Here is a 17,078-nt window from a genome sequence, read left to right on the forward strand (position 1 = left end):
TAAAAAAAATTGATCAGTCACTCAGGGAACTATGAACAATGCCATCTGAACTGAGCATCTGATGACACTGAGACGTACTGTGACCTTTTCAGGGGTGGAAGGGTGGTGCTGTGTTAGGTTTAAAAAGGGGAGTCCTTGAATTTGAGAGGACTGAGATATTCTTGTAGTTCATATTTCCATACATTTCATAGGAAATAGTTCCAATTTCCTACGACATCATATGATTTCTTTATTCACGGTTCATATGAATTATAGGATTAATTATGAAATTACATGCTCGCTTAGGATAATCCGGGAACAGTGGGGAGGGGGAAGGACAAAGACTGGCCAGGAGCGGATAGTCGCGGAGCCTGGGTGACAGGTGCGTGAGCTGACTCTGCTGTGCGTCACGCTTTGCTGTCTGCTTGCAGTGCTCCATGATAAAGAGCTGTGTTGTTCTCTAAAGCACTCTCAGGCCCACGCGTGAAGCAGAGCTGCAGGGGCTGCAGGCTTCTCGGGGCAGTGAGCAGAGCAGGAGAAGCACAGTCGGAGCCGGCTGGGGACACAGGCTGCGGTGCAAGCCCCATCTAGAAGGGTGGCCCTGCCCAGCCCCAGGCCCTGCTGGCAGGTGCCACGGTGGGGCCGTGGGGCCAGGTCCTCTGGTTTTTTTTGGTTTTTGGTTGTTTTTTTGGTTTTGTTTTTGTTGTTGTCAAAAGAAGCTATAAGTGAGTTTCATGAGAAATTGCTGGGGTTTTCAATGTTCTTAAATTAAAAATCTTAAAAATTTTAACATAAGCCACACCCAGCCTGTGAGCCAGTTTGCCTGAGAGGCAGACACACGTGCAGATTTTCTGTTTACTAACTCGACGGCCCTTCTCTGAGTATCTTCACTCCGACAGGCCCTGCACTGAGCTAGGGACCCAGACAGGAAGGGGACGCTACCTCTGCACTATGGGAGGCAGAAATGGAAACAAACCCCCACCCAGCAAGGGGAGGGGGCTGTATTACATGCACGAGCAAAGTACATGGGGGCACGGGGGGGGGGTAGCCACCATCCCCGGGTGCCCTCCCATCAGGAGTGCCCTGGCTTGGGTGCTGCGCTCTGAGGTACAAGCTCAGCGCAGGCTGAGGACTGAGTGGGAGTGGAGGTGAAAGAGCCACGTGACTGTGATTATTATTAAAAGAATGTGCTTCTTGTAATGCTCCCTTACCAAGTCTGTAATTGCTATTAAAAACCATTCAAAAGACCTCCCCAGGGGGACAAAACTATGTTCACAGATTAGAAGGCTCAAGGCTCAATATTGGAAGATGCCAATAAACTTCTAGATTCCACCCAATCCCAACTAAAATCCCAGAAAGGTCTGTTGTTTGTTTGTTCCGTGGACACTGACAAGCTGACTCTAAAGGTTATATGGAGGGAACTCCCTGGCAGTCCAGTGGTTAGGACCCCGTGCTTTCACCGTCAGGGGCCTCAGTTCGATCCCTGGTTGGGGAACTAAGATCCCTCGTGCTGCACTTCAGCCAAATTAAAAAAAAAAAAAAAAAAAAAAAGTTATATGGAAATGACAAGGGTCCAAAAAGAGCCAACAGAATTTTGAAAGAGAAGAACAAAGCTGGAGGACCTAGACTACCAGATACCAAGTCAAGAGATACTATAAAATCATAGAAAGCAGAACATGTGGTGTTGGCAAAAGGACAGAAAACTGATCAACAGAACAAGGAGTCTAGAAATCGACCCTCATCGATACGGTCACCTGATTTATATCCACAGTGATGCTTTACTGTAGTGAGCAACAAAGAATGACCCTTTCAATAAATGGTGCTGGGTCAAGTGGGTGGATATCCGTAAGGAAAAAAACGAATCCCGAGTGCCTCGACAATCTGCTGATACCACAGTCAATTTCAGCTGGATGGCAGATCTAAGAGTGAAGCTTTCAAAAGAAAATACAAAAGAAAAGCTTCAAGACCATAAGATAAGAGTTCTTAAACCGGACACAAAAGCATTAATCATAAAGATGAAGGTCAACCAAAAGGTTCACAAATTGGACCAGTTTAAGGCCGGAACTTCTGATCACAAAAAGACACTATTAAGAGAATAAAAAAGGCAAGTTACAGGAAGAAATTGGCAATGCATAGATATCTAACAAAGGACTCGGATCTAGAATATATAAATAACTGTGACAAATCAACAAGAAGGCCAATAACCTGACAGGAAAAAAAATGGGCCAAGTCTTGAATGGACCTTCACAAAAGAAACCTCAGTGGCCAATAACCATATGAAAAGGTCACTGGACATTAGAGAAAGGCAGTTAAAACCGGTACCACCACATGCCCATTAGAATGGCTAAAATTTTGTTTTACTTCATTTTAATTAAAAAAAATTTGGGGCGCCACACTGCAGCTTGTGGGATCTTAGTTCCCCGACCAGGGATCAAACCCAGGCCCCCAACAGTGAAAGCACAGGGTCCTAACCGCTGGGCTACCAGGAAATTCCCTAGAATGACTAAAACTTTTTAATTGACAAAAATAAGTGTTGGCGGGGATGAACAGCAGCCACAGCCCTGCACGCTGGGAGTGGGTGGGCGCCGGGGAACCGCCGTGTCTAACGGAGCTGCATGTGTGCCTTCCCTCTGCCCCCAACTCCATGTCCAACACATACCCAGCTGAGCTACATCCACATGGGAACCATGTGCACACGGACCAGAATGCTCCCTGCAGGACTGCTGGTACCAGTGCCCCAGGCTGGAAGGGATCTAAAGGGCCATTATGATGGGAATGAACAAGTTACGGTTTATTCCCACAACAGGACGCTACGCAACAATGAGAATGAGAGGACTGTGACCACACAACACAGACACACCTCAGGAAAAAACGGCCAAACACTACCCAGCCCGGGACACAGATAACACTCATCCGTGTTACGAGAAGTCAGGACAGTGGGTGACCTGGGGTGGCGGGACTGGAGCGGGGAGAGGCATAATCATGATCTTACAAGATTATGTCCACTTTGTGACAGAAAATCAAACCATGTGCTGATGGTCTTTTATGTCTGCGTGTTATGTACTTCAGTAAAAAGGTTACAAAAAAACCAAGGACGGCTTCCAGAACTGACCTTCCCTCTAAGCCCTCCCTGGGCTCCTGAGGTTCTGAAGCCACATCCGGCCTGGTGGTGAGGGCCCCAGAGGCCAGCATACCTGGGAGAGTCACCTGCGGACACAGGGCTCCTCCTGGATCCCCGCACCTGGAAGTCCGAGGTCGGGGGGCTGCAGACGTGTGTTCTAGGCCTGCTGTCCAGACACAGCTGCTCCCATTGGCTTGATTTTTAAAAAACATCCAGGCCCCAAGGTTTGAACTGACCATCCCAGGTGGCAAAGGCCTGAAATGGGCCTTAAAAGACCTGTGAATCATGGCAAGAAGCCATGGGAGAAGTCTTAGAAGCCACCGGGAATCATGGTGAGAACTGATACAGCCCTGGGTGCGTACAGTCCTCACAAGAATCCCTCTCCACCACGCTGTGGCTGAAACCACCTGTGTTCACTGACAGTACCGGTGGGCAGGGACAACAGTGCGGGATTTACAGCAGGCGGTCCAGGCTGGTGGCCCAGATGTATCAGCTAGGTGACGGCTCCAAGTCTCAGTTTTCTCATCTTTGAAATAGGGATATTAACCACCTCTTAAGAGACAGAAGGCAGCATGGCAAAGCAGGGAAAACAGGGGGTGTGGAGTTTGCAGATCTGGGTTGAAAAGGTAGCTCTGCTACTTGTGAGTTAGGTGGCCTTGGGCAAACTCAATCACTAGCAGCTCAGTTTCCTCCTCTGCAAAATGGGGTAATAATGGTGTCCTTGAAGGGCTCTTATAAGACTGGAGATGATATTAATAGCAGCGATAAGTACACTACACTGGAGGCACCTCGTGCACTAGGACCTGTGCACAGAGCTCCACGAAGGACGATGCCGTTCAGTTTTTAAAACCCTGAGAGGTAAGTTCTATTATTATCTCCAGTTTACAGTTGAGGACACGGATGTCAAAAGATTAAGTGAGGGCAAATGTCACATGACTAATATGGGGTAGAGTCAGGACTTAAACCTTTGCTCCCCAGCATCAGAGCCCTGGGCTGACACTGCACCGTACCAGTCTCCCTGTAGAGTGTGTACGTAGGACGTCTAGCCACAGGGCACTCAGCATGACATCAGGAGGGATGAGAAGGCAATTTAAACATACAGGGTTAAAATTTTAGGGTTACGAGGAAGGAAATACAGTTTCAGCATCCTGCCAAAGAGAGACAATTAGAATCTGGGAGTTTTGCTTCAAGCCCATCTTGCACGGCCAGGGATCTTGGTGATGAGGAGGATGGTGGCCCCACCCCCACATAGCACAGCCTCACTCGGGGGTGGGGACTCACCTCCATCTCACAGACAAGCAAGCACAGGGCCACGGTAACCAGGGACCTGGACACGGCTCCCCTTATCTTGAGTGCCATATCTTTTCACCAAAAAATATTTCGCCACAGCAGGAAGGCACCTGCCCAGCCCTGCAGGAAGAGGCTGGACTCCACTCACCTGCCCAGCCTTTCAGCCTCCCTCTGGCCCTCTGCCAACAGAGTCTTCAGAGCCTCAGGGTGTGACCCCCCTCCAGCAGCACACCTTCCCGATCCCTCCAAGGGGGGATTTCCTTCCTAGAGACCCCGGAGCCTGTGTCTCCCAGCTGCGGGGCCTCTCCCTCCATCACGAGCCACGAGGCCAGCTCCCGCTGCTGCGCGGGCACGGCTGTCGCAGACACTGATTATATGATGCACGTGAAAGCATTTCATAAGCCATTTTTAAAAAGTACCTTCCAATGTCCTGGCTTCTTAGCTTCTCTAATGCGAAGGCCACCTTTGTACACCTGCAGCGCCCATGTAGTGCTTGGTACAAAATACTTTCTGATATAAACACTGAGCAGCTGTGGTGCGGCAGGACCGGTGCTAGATGATGTCACAGACATCACCCACAAGAGCTCCGTGAGGGCAGGGTCACTGGTGTCACTGAGGGTTACTGACCCCCGGGGAGGGGAGAGGGCTTGGAGGCTGAATTAATCCCTAGTGGTCAATGATTTAATCAATTATGCCATTAGGAAACCTTCATAAGAACCCAGAAGGATGGGGTTTGGAGAGTTGTGGGGTTGCTGAACACATGGAGGTGCTGGGAGGGTGGCACCCCAGAGGGGGCATGGAAGCACCGTGCCCCTTCCCCACACCTTGCCCTACCCTGATGACCTTTAATGCCCTGAGCCTCAGGTTACCTGTCTGTGCAAGGTGTATTCTACTCTGAATGGTTCCTGTGAAGCCTGAATAAGAAACAGGTATCAAAGGACCATGAACACTGTGAAGTGCAGTGTAAACATAAGGGCTTATGAAGGTAGATCCGAAGCAGAGTCCACCAATAAGGCCAAACCCAAGACGTAGCCCAACACGATACGGGGGACCCTGCATCTTCCAGCCGACTTGCTCCTGCCCAGATGCTGCTGGGAGGGCAGAGACGTGCTCTAGGGGAATCCTGAGCGTGTCACTTACGTGGTCTGAATTCTGGTGAACTCAGGGACTTCGTCTTTCTTCTTCCTGAAGAGGAACCAGTATGTCAGGAGACCCACAATGAGAGAAAACAGGACCATGTCCGTCATGCTGAAAAGGGACACCTCTTCAGCCACCATCTCAGAGGCGGTGGCGCCAGCACCCACGTTGGAGTCTCCCATGTCGATCACGAAACTGTCGGGAGAGAGCGTGACAGATGTCAGCTGGGTCCGCCTGAGGCCTGCTGGGGCGCCCCCTGAAGGCTTTGGTCTGTGCCTCACACCCCAAGGGCTGCAGCAACAGGCAGAGCCCTGCTCTGCCGTGGACCAGAACTAAAACAACATGCGGTCTGCACAGTGCCTGTGCAGCCCTGGGCGCACCTGGGCGCAGGCTGTGGCTGGAGCTAGGACTGGGTCCCCAGCGAACACAGAGGATGGAGGCCACAGACTCCCCGCACCAGCATCCTCCAGCCCCACGACGACACAGCAGAGGCGCTGCTTCACAGCAAACCCTTTCTCCAGCTGGGCAGCAGGCCCGGGACACCCCAAACCCTGCACATTCCAAAGGTGTTAAGGACTGGCCCTTGGATGGCTCCAAGGAAATAACCTCTGAGCCCTCGGAATGTGCCGCCTGATAAGAATGTCTTCATGTACCTGAGACCTTGGGTCGCGCAGATAGTTTATGCTAATAATACGATTTAGGGGAACACCTGGTGTGGGCTCTGGGGTGCTGGAGACGGAGGAGGTGAGCTTAGACACGAGGGCGCCCCATGCCTCCAAGACTGCTCCTAACGAAAACCCTGGACGCCAAGGCTCGACTGGGCTTCCACACACGGCTGCTGGGACAATCAAGCACTGCTGTGTGACTCCACTGGCTGAGGGGAACTGGAAGCTTCTGCCTGGTTCCTGCTAGACTCTGTCCTAAGGAGTCTTTCCTTTGCTGATTTCGGTCTGTTTCCTGCTGCCATAAGAAACCATGACTGGGAGTAGAACAGCTTTTCTGAGTTCTGTGCGTCCTGCTGAATCACTGAGCCAGAGGGTAGTCTTGGGGACCCCCACCACACCAATCTACTTAGTTCCCTTGAAAGGCGCTCAACTGGTCCTTCCACCACTGAAACCTGGCAGGTTATATACATATGAGTCAACAAAGGCCGGGTGAGAGCACCTGAAACTCCAGCAGCGCATGTCTGCCCCTTATCACGGAGGCCCGGCTCGCCTCTGGAACCTGCGTGGTGCCCTCTTACCAAGTAGGCTGTTCTCACTGCAACCACGGCTCCAGACTCAGTCAGGAAGGCCGTAGTCACAGCTCCGCAACTCGAGCAATGGAAGATTGCTTCACATCTGACTTCCGAGAGCTATCACCGCCTTGGGGAACCCACAGGGTGGGCCTGACAGCCAGAGCGCCCTGTCATGTGAGGGCAGGGCACCAGCCCTGCTGACCTGTGCAAGCTGCCAGGAACAGGCAGTCAGGGCGGCCCTCAAGCCTGAGTTCCTGAGTCATCTCAACTTACCCTTTCAGATGTCTGACGTTAAAGGACGATCTTAACTCTAGTGCCCAGAGAGTACTATTTATATTGAAGCATTAACTTGCAATCATACTGTCATACTGTCAGTCACCCATCTTTCTATCCAACCCTGGCGGTGGCAGTGTCGTCTGGCCCACAAGCCTTCTGCCATGGAGACGTGGAAGGGACCTGTCCCACACGACCTGAGAGCCCGGCTGGACATGGCTGGGGGTTCCGGTCAGGGCCGATGTGCTGACACCCAGCTGGCGCCCCTCACATCACAGCGATGACCACCAGCTCCCTGTCCTGCCACTTTTCTGACGCAGGCCGCCCGGCCCCCTTACTTCACTGAGGGGGGACTAATGCCTATGAAACTAAATGGCTGTTTCTTGACATGCATGCTTGTCGACCCAACAATCAGAAGAGACAGCGCAGCCCTGGAGGAGGTGCGAAAGCGACGGTGCACAGAGCAAGGGGAGCTGCACGGTGGCCTTCCCACCACCCCGACCCTGCGAGAGGCACCTTGATGGGCCGTTCTCCGCATAGTAGCCAGAGGGAGACTTTGAAAAAAGTAAGTCAGACCATGTCACCTCCCTAATCAAAACCCTCAAATGGCTTCCTGTCATACTCAGCACAAAATCAAACGTCCTTACCTCATCAATAAGCCCCATTCGTTCTGGCCCCTGGATACCACTCCCACCCCGATTCTCACTGCTTTTCCCTTTCCTTACAGTCAGGCTGCCCCCTTAAGCCTCCAGGCCTGCTCGTGCCCCAGGGCTTTTGCACATGTTAATGTGGCTGCCTGGACTCTCTTCTAGTTACCTGTAGGGTTCTCTCCCCCGCTTCATTCAGGTCTCTGCTCAGAGAGACCTGGCCTAGCTATAGTACCTGGTCACTCTCCATGCCCTTCTCCCGTCACAGCTCTGATCACTACCTGACACTATATTATACATCTTCCCCACTGGCCACCTCCCTGGCTACAGGGCCAGCCCACAAGGGCAGATAAGGAGAATGGAGCAGCAGTTGATAGAACTGTTGAGTGACAAGCATATGATTCTAGAGTAGCTGGGCTAGCAAAGCATGGCATACGCTTTACAGAGCGGTTTTAGATTCTGGAAAGCACGACACAGACACATGATCACGACTCGCAGTTTGCAAAGCTATGTTCACTCTTCTCCCCTCTCCCTCTGCCTCCAGCACCTGACTTGCGGCTTCCTTCAGTATCCCAGGCTTCTCCCTTTGAGCCCAGAGTCAGGACACCACGAATTCCTGCCCACTGTGGAGATGACCATGTGCTGTGCACTGGGAATGTGACTGGCCCCTGGCAGCAGGTCCCCACCAGCATGCTGGACACGGCCAGCACTCGGACCTGGAGTCTCCACAGACCTCAGACCCCAGCAGCCTTAGCTCTGAGGTATAAAACGTCAGACAGACAAGAGCTGCAGAAGGGCGCTGGAAAGGAGATCACCTGATCTACAGTGGGGATTTGGAGGCTCCAAGGGGTAAAGCAGCTCACCCAAGCAGCAAACAAGGAAGGGGTGCCAGCTTCCCACGGGAGCCCTGTGCTCACTGTCCATCTAAGTGGAGAGACTGAGTGGACACATGTCTCTCCCCTGCTCTGCTGTGAGCTCCCAAGGGAAGAATATTCCTGGAGGCATATATCTGGCACATGGTGGGAAGGAAGGTCTGGCAGGCTGGCAAGAAGGAAGTCAACCTGGAAGGAAAAACCTTCGCCCTACTCTTCCCACTAGGATCAGAGCAGCAGGCATGGGGGCTGAAGCCAAGAACAAGCTGTTAGAGCATCGCCATCACACTGAAGTGCACACAGACACACCTACCCACCTCTCCAGCCTGTATCGCTGCATCCCTGCCCCAGGCCCTTTACATGTGCCTGGGATGCTCTCCCTCTACTTGCTTCCTATTCAGTCTCAGACCTTGGCTCGACCGTCACTTCCAGGGGTCACACGTTCCTGGCACAGTGCTTGGCACATAATCTAGTGCTCCCCGCGGAATGAATGAAGGGAGTCAATGAATCACTATCACACACGGAATGTAAAATTTCCGTGAACCTCTAACATGAACCCTGCAGACTGAAAAGAACTTTGGGACTGGGAGTGTGCCCATGTGGCAACCCTCCAGGACACAGCTTCTGAAACTTCCTCGGCCTGTGGGGCCTCTGGCATCTCAGTAAAATTCTCATGGTATCCCTAGGTCAAGAGAAATAGGTAACTGTTCCATTTAGGAGTAGCTGAATCCAAACAACCCCTGAAAACCCACCTCTGCAAGACACAAAATATCAAAAGGAATGCAGATGATCTCACACTGATACTGAGAGCCACCCCAAGCGGCACTAATGTGGAAGGACTTCGACTCTCCCCGAGCACCTCTGGGTACTGGCTATGGTGCCCGGAGGCACCTCTGCACAGTCTGGGAAACAAGACCCTGTGACATAAAATCACTCTCCTCTGCTGTGTGAAATATTCTGATGGGAAAATTCTGACCCCCCTGGCTGGTGAGTGTCCTCTATTTCAGGTGTGGTAGCATGACCAGGAGACAGTCTGAGGTCCCCACAGGCCCTCCAAGGAGACTCTGTGTGGTCTTTCTGCCCTTTCGTCATTCATTCTTTCACACTGAGTGGAAAGGAGGAATACTGAACAGTACAGAGCTCGTGGGGCCAAAAGCATTTGGCAGCAAGAGAAAAACAAAACAAAAAACCCCCCAAAAGGGCCATGAGAAAATAGACTAAGTTCTTAACTAGACCAGGCTCTTGCCACAGCCCTGCCACCAGCTGGGCAAATCCCTTACTTGGCAGCAGGCTTTCCTGTCCTCTAAAATTAGGCACAGAAAAAGGGGGTACATCAAAAGACTAGCCAAGTAGGTCTCCCCCACCCCAAACAGAGCAGGTCTGATTTGAGCTTTTATTACAAATTAGGTCTGTATGTAAGTTTTCCCTTTTATCATAAAGACAGTGTACATACAGAAACGGGCATAGATAGACAGATAGACAGACAGACAGACAGGTGCTATTCCTCCTGAATTTCACCAATGAGCCAGTTCCCACTGCTGCTGAAGGTCAAAGGCAGCAACTCCAGTGCCCAGGCCGCCCAACACCCCGCAGAGCAGGGCGGACAAATCGCTGGCCACCCAGGCCGAGGGCGTGGCGGGAGCTTCGCCAGCGTCTGAAAGCACAAACGAGGCAAGAACAGAAAGGCTCTTTCTCCATCTGACTGTTTACAACACCGGGGCGTAAAATCACCCTCCGGGAAGTTTATGGCTTTGCCCTCACTGTATGTAACTTCTGGTCAGTAAGTGACTGATCAGCCGAGCTGGCACGGACATCACAGTGAGCTGACCATGGATGCAGCAACAGGAAGGAAGGAAGCCAGCGAGCAATTAGTCGGCCCCTTTAGCGTACACATCGCCCAGGTGGACAGGCACTGCCACCTGCAGGCAGCCCAGACTCCCCAGCTCAGCGGAAGCAGGGTCTGCTCAGGGTCACAACCCTTGGTCAAGGATCAGTAGCTTCAAGACGAGGGAAAACCCTCCAGGAAACCAAGGCTGCTCTAGCCTAACAGCTCATCCTCCAGAGCCTGAGAGATCCTCAGGGGAGAGTGCCTCCCCAAGGCAGCCTGCCGACAGCCCTGCTCAGAAGGGCAGCTGGAACACATTCCCATCTAGCTAGAGTGCCCACCACGCTGATCACCAAAACTGAGACAACGCTGGTGTGGCCTTCTCCGGGGTGATCCTGTTTGGAATTCGCTCAGCTTCTTCTTTTTTTTTTTTTTTTTTTTTTTATTATTTTATTTTATTTTTTTGGGGGTACACCAGGTTCAATCAACTGTTTTTATACACATATCCCCATATTCCCTCCCTTCCTTGACGCCCCCCCCGGAATTCGCTCAGCTTCTTGAATCTGTAGGTTTCGGAACTTTTCAGCCATTATTTCTCCAAATACTTTCTCAGCCCCACCCTCTTTCTCTTCTCCTTCTGGGACCATGATGACATGAACGTGTCTTGTTATGAGCCCCACAAGTTCCTGAGGTTCTGTTCAGTTTTACCAGTCTAGTTTCCCTCTGTGGCTCAGAGAAGGTAATTTCTATTGCTCTATCTTCAAGTTCACCGATGATTTCCTCTGCTGTCTCCATTCTGTCATGGTGCCATCCATTGAGTTTTGGTTTTCTTTTCTTTTTCTTTTTTTTTTTTTGCTATAGTATTTTTCAGTTCTAAGATGTCTGCTTGGCTCTTCTTTATATCTTGTATGATGGTCTTTTCTCACTCAAATGGAGATTTTCCTACTTAGTATGGTGAGTGATTTTTTAAAATTGTAACATTTTGGGTATTATAACACTCTAAATCTTATTTACATCCTCTCTTTTGTCAGGCCTCCTCCACCATCGCTCTGGTGGGAGATGGAGGGCACCAACTCACTGCTGTCATCTGCAGGCACATCCCAACGGTTTCAACACCACGGGGAGGCCAGGCATAGGGAAAAATGGAGCTCTGAGGAAGAAGAAGTTACGATGGTCCGAACAGTTAAAGAAGGGTCGCCCAGGGGCCAGCCTCTGAGCTGGTCATGAAAAATGACCGGGATCCAACAGTCAGGTAAAGGAGGTAAGAGATGTTCCAGACAGAGGAAGCACATGCCAAAGCATAAATGATAAAAGAGCAGTAGTTACAAGAATCTAGTGTGACTCAAGAGTAATATGACGAGATGCATTTGTTATGTGTGGGTGTAAGGCTGGTGAATAATGGCCTTTAAAACGAGATTAAGACCAGTGCACAAAGGGCCCAGGAGCCCTCTATGTGTCTAAGGTCTTTGAGCCCTAGGTGATGGTGATGACAGGGCGAGGGTGTGGCATGATTAGAACTATACCCTAGGGTGGTAACCCTGAGCAGTGGCTGCACCCACAGGATCAGTGCACACATGGAGCTGTGACCAAGGCATCCTAGACTAGAACACACTCAGGCCAAGGTCCCACACAGGTGCCCAAATGCCCCAGCTGGCGATCTTTCCCCCACTTAACAGGGCTTAGGGGTGGGATGCAGAGACACATGACCGGCACTGTGACTGATGCAATGACGCGAAAGAGGAAGGCAGCCAGCGGAGCTGGATCTGTGAAAGCATGACTTGGCGAGAAGCAGGCAGAAGAGCTAGCACCACTCAGCACAAACGCAACTGACAAAGCCCCACAGGTTCTGACCACAGGAACTGCAGCCAGTCGTGGACAGCCACATGGGCTTGTTTCTACCAGTCTCTCTGGGGCCTCGGCCACCTGGCCTGAACTCCAAGTGGGGTGAACCCACAGACTTCCCAAGCCCTTGGCAATGTACTCTGGGGCATTCTGAGGGTATAACTTAGTAACACTACTAAAAGTTAGCACAGGGCAATTTATGGGTACAAGAGACTTCATAGGGCTTCTGTGAGATAATAGAAAAAAAAAATATATGTAGTGGTCTCTGCCCCCTTGTTCTGGCACAGAGCTCCTAAAACTCTTGTAATTTCCTAAGTGATAAGAGCCCTTGGAGGATCTTTTGTTTGAATGCAACTCTGGGTGGGCTCCTGCACAGGGGCTGGTTACCAGAAAGACCAAGCCATGAATAGGAGCTTGGAATTTTCAGCCCCTGCCCCCACCCCCTTCTCTAGAGAGGGGAGAGGGGCTGGAAATGGAGTGAATAATTGATTGTGACTACGTGAGGAGACCTCCATGAACGCCCAGAAGCACGGGGCTCAGAGAGCTTCCAGGCTGGGGAGCACAAACACCTGCTGGGAGGGTGACCCTAAATCTATAGGGACAGAAACTCCTGGGCTCAGGATTCCCCCAGATCGCACCCTCTGCACCTCTTCATCTGGCTGTTCATCTTTACCCTTCATCATATCCGTCAATAAACTGGTAAATATAAGTGAGTGTTTTCCTGAGTTCTATGAGCTGCTCTAGCATATTAAACCCAAGGAGCGCGCTGTGGGAATCCACGTTTACAGCCGGTTGGTCAGACACACAGGTGACAACCTGGACTTGTGACTGGCCTCTGCAGTGGGGGGAGCGATCCTGAGGGACGGAGCCCTTATCCTGGGGGCAAGCGGAGGACAGGGGTTCACACACTCTCCAAGAACTTTCTGACAAAAATATGTAGAAAGAAAATGAGCTGTTGTGAGGCGTGGCCCCGCATCACTGGAGATGCGTCAACACGAGGTTAGGTAATCTGTGCTTAATGACAGAGTGCCTGCCACCCCAGGGGCCTGGGACACACACCCCCCAAATTAATGATCCTTAAACTGAACTGGCTGATTGGTGACGATGCCAGGAGGAAAACCCCTGGTCTCTGACCTGAGTTACTACTTCAACATCGACTTCTGGCCCTTCTTCCCCTGAGTGCTTTGGAAGAGACACAGACACACACACAGGCTTCCAGCTCATGTTAAGCAAGTGCTATGGAAAGTGAATATAGACAATGACGCAGTGAAACGTGATCCACGGTGCATCCCTCGGTCGAAGGAAAGAGGAAGAGAGACGGGGAGGCCCAGAGCAGACTCTGAAAAAGGCAGGAAGGGGGAAGTACTAACTCTTGCGATTAAGAAACTGGTCCCAAGAACAGTCCATGCTTCCCACAGAACTGGGCTTTCAGCTTTCAGGAGAAGCACCTCCAGGGGTAAATGAGTCTCAGCCCCCACGCACACTGCCATCATGCCTGCATTATGCCTTTTCAAACCCAACTCCGTCTGCACAGACACATGGGACTTCACCGCTCCTTCTGGCCCCAAGAGGGAGGACTCGGTAAACCGTGGCGGGGAAGGAATGCCTGCCTTGGGCCTCCCCGACCAGGCACCTCAACAGTCCTTGTGCCCAGTGATTCCTTTTGTGCCTATACAGCCTCCAGCGACAGGGGACTCAGCACCTCCCATCCCAGTCTCACTCCATTCAAATGGTTATCTTAAAGGACGAAAGGTCAGGTCAGAGACTGACTACCCACATAGCTGTCTTCTCTTTAGAGTTTTTCATTTTTTCCTTATATAAATGTTATACATACACGCCTACATACACTCATTAAAAACGCAGATAAAACATATTCTATTTTGTAACGCAGCTTTTCATGTTGCCAAAGAATCCTTTATAATATTTTCTTTGGCTGCCTGACAGTCCACTGATTTGATGTACCATTATGTAATGACTTTCCTATTCTGCGTTTATTAAAATATGTTTGATCACTTAAATCTATATGGGCGGGCTTCCTAGGTGGCGCAGTGGTTAAGAATCCGCCTGCCAATGCAGAGGTCATGGGTTCGATCCCAGCTCCAGGAAGATCCCACATGCCGCGGAGCAACTAAGCCCATGTGCCAAAAAAAAAAATAAAAATAAAAAAAAAAAACTATATGGGCACCAGAGAGAAAAGATGAGAAAAACATGGCCCGGCTGCGCAGCAGTGCACAGTCTGCTCAAGGAGACACAGAAGACACTGTGGTCAAATGTGAGAAATGCTATAAGATCACTGTTTCCAAAGTGCTGTGGGGACAGAGGGGACGGAGAAGTGGGAAAATGCCCCAGGAAATGCGGGCACACTCCACACATGGGTGATTTCGGCAGGGCTGTCTCCAATTTCCCACTCTGAGTAACAGACACACGGGTGCCCACATAAGCTGGCACCAGGCCTGGCACTTTCGAGGTGGACATCAATGTCTCAGCCACTCTACGTGGAAGTTAATATTATCTCCTACTAATGATGACATCAGCACTCAGGTGGGTTTGAGCGGTTTGCCTGGGGTCACACAGCTGGTGAGGGGTGCAGCTTGAATTAAAGTATGTGTCTGTTACTGAGGTCCATTCTGATTTTCTCCCTAAATAAGAGAAAAGCATTTTTAGGGACTTCCCTGGTGACGCAGTGGTTAAGAATCTGCCTGCCAATGCAGGGGACATGGGTTCCATCCCTGGTCTGGGAAGATCCCACATGCCGCTGAGCAACTAAGACCGTGTACCACAACTACTGAGCCGGCTTGCTGCAACTACTGAAGTCCCCAAGCCTAGAGCCAGTGCTCTGCAACAAGAGAAGCCACCGCAATGAGAAGCCGGTGCACCACAACGATGAGTAGCCCCTGCTTGCCACTAGAGAAAGCCCACACGTAGCAACAAAGATCCAATGCAGCCAAACAAACAAACAAAAAGATCATGCACTTCACTGTATATAAGTTACACTGCAAAGTAAGTATCCACAAGACAATAGCATATGTACTATGGCCCAGTGATGTAAAAATATTTATACGCATATCGTAAGATATGTAAAAGGATCACCAAAATATTATCTCAGGGGTGAGATTTTAATTTTTTCTCCCACTTTATTTTTTTTTTATATATTTTTTTCCTCCCACTTTATTTTTACTGTATTACTTGCTTCTTTTAAAATAATGGCTATTTACCTAATCAGAAAAATATTTTTAAAGCTGTTCTCTTATGGGAAAAAAAAAATGCCCAGACCCTTGGGTCTGGTGACTCTCTTATTGGACTGTGCCTGTCACTGAGCCCAGCACTGCTCGTTCCAGCCCCAAAATGCATGTTTATGTTTTCCACTCCAAGTAATGGAATGCTATGCAACAGTTAAAAATTAGTTACGTGGAACTAATGGTACTCTCATTTAAAGTCTGCCAATATATATTACATAAAAAAGAAAGTTATATTCTCATTATGAAAGCATTAATGAAAGTTAAAAAAATAGGTATTTCTCCAGAAAAATGATCCGGGAGGATATATATACAATAGTGATTTCCTCTAGGTAACATCTAGAATATGATTGGGCTGGTGGGTGTCTAAAGGGACGACCTTTGCTTTGTCTGTTCTTTATAAGGAGATGGCTGGTATTCATGTGTTGGTTCTGAAATTAAACACATGGGAGCTGGATTTCCTCCTGCTGAAGGAGGGAGGTACAAATATGGGAAGAGAGATCAGAGAATGAATGCTGTGGGGTTGGACTGAAACTGAAGATATCAGTATACACAGTGGTTTCTTAATATATGAAGATGCGTTTATAGAAATGCATAGGACTTCCTAGGTAGTGCAGTGGTTAAGAATCCGCCTGCCAATGCAGGAGACATGGGTTCGATCCCTGCCCCAGGAAGATCCCACATGCCATGGAGCAACTAAGCCCATGGGCCACAACTATTGAGCCTGCACTCTAGAGCCCATAAGCCACAACTATTGAGCCCGTGTGCCACAACTACTGGAGTCCATGCGCCTAGAGCCCGTGCTCCACAACGAGAAGCCACTGCAATGAGGGGCCTGCATACCACAATGAAGAGTAGCCCCCGCCCACTGCAACTAGAGAAAGCCTGTGTGCAGCAACAAAGACCCAACACAGCCAATAAAATAAAGAAAAAAGCAAAACAAAAAAAGAAATGTGTCTGTGTTGTATGTTTCCTAGCTTTGTCTGCTGAGAGGGCCTAGGAACAAGGAGCCGTCTAGCAACCAAATCTTGGTTTCTAAACACAATTCTCCATCCATATTATTATGGAAACCACCATAATGTTTCAGACAAGAATCATCAGTACTAAGACTTGCGGGTAAAAGTCTGATGAGAAACTCGCTGATTACATACAAAAAAACCAGAACTTCATGGTGGAGAACCTGGCTGACACCACCATAAGCAAGGGATTGAAGTCCAATACTGGGACAAAGGGACATCACCTGCCACCTAACACGGTGCTCTAAGGACAAAACACCATTTCTGTGATATTCCCCCCCAAAATAATCTGAATCTTATCATGAGGAAACATTAGACAAATCCATACTGAGGGACATTCTATAAAGAGATGGCCTGACTTCTTGAAAAAATGTCAAGGTCATGAAAGATAAAGAAAGGCTGAGGAACTGCTCTAGATCAAAGGCAACCGAAGACTGGTTACAGTTCAACGCAATCTTGGACCAAGAAAAAAAAAGCTTTTGCTTTTGTTTTTGCTGTGAAAGACATTAGTGGCAAATTTGAATAGATGCTATGATTAGACAACATCAATGTTAGTTTCCTCCTATTAGTTATTACACTATGACTATGTAAGAAAATGTCCCT

General features: G+C 49.7%; 1 protein-coding gene across 8 annotated transcripts in view; it reads right to left on the bottom strand.

Annotated features, from left to right (window-relative positions):
• LOC130860718 (NADPH--cytochrome P450 reductase) overlaps positions 1-17,078 on the bottom strand; it is a 63,110-nt gene that overhangs the window by 20,290 nt on the left and 25,742 nt on the right. For 5 of the 8 annotated variants that reach the window (XM_057749305.1, XM_057749299.1, XM_057749302.1 and 2 more), the window contains one exon: positions 5,531-5,722. In XM_057749305.1, coding sequence (XP_057605288.1) covers positions 5,531-5,709 — 179 coding nt within the window. In that variant the 5' untranslated portion in view covers positions 5,710-5,722. Of the gene's footprint in view, positions 1-5,530; positions 5,723-14,735; positions 14,863-17,078 lie in introns of all 8 variants that reach the window. The other 3 variants (XM_057749304.1, XM_057749303.1, XM_057749301.1) reach the window with 1 other exon arrangement.

Source organism: Hippopotamus amphibius, chromosome 9 (genome assembly GCF_030028045.1).
Source record: "Hippopotamus amphibius kiboko isolate mHipAmp2 chromosome 9, mHipAmp2.hap2, whole genome shotgun sequence".
Classification (NCBI taxonomy): domain Eukaryota; kingdom Metazoa; phylum Chordata; class Mammalia; order Artiodactyla; family Hippopotamidae; genus Hippopotamus; species Hippopotamus amphibius.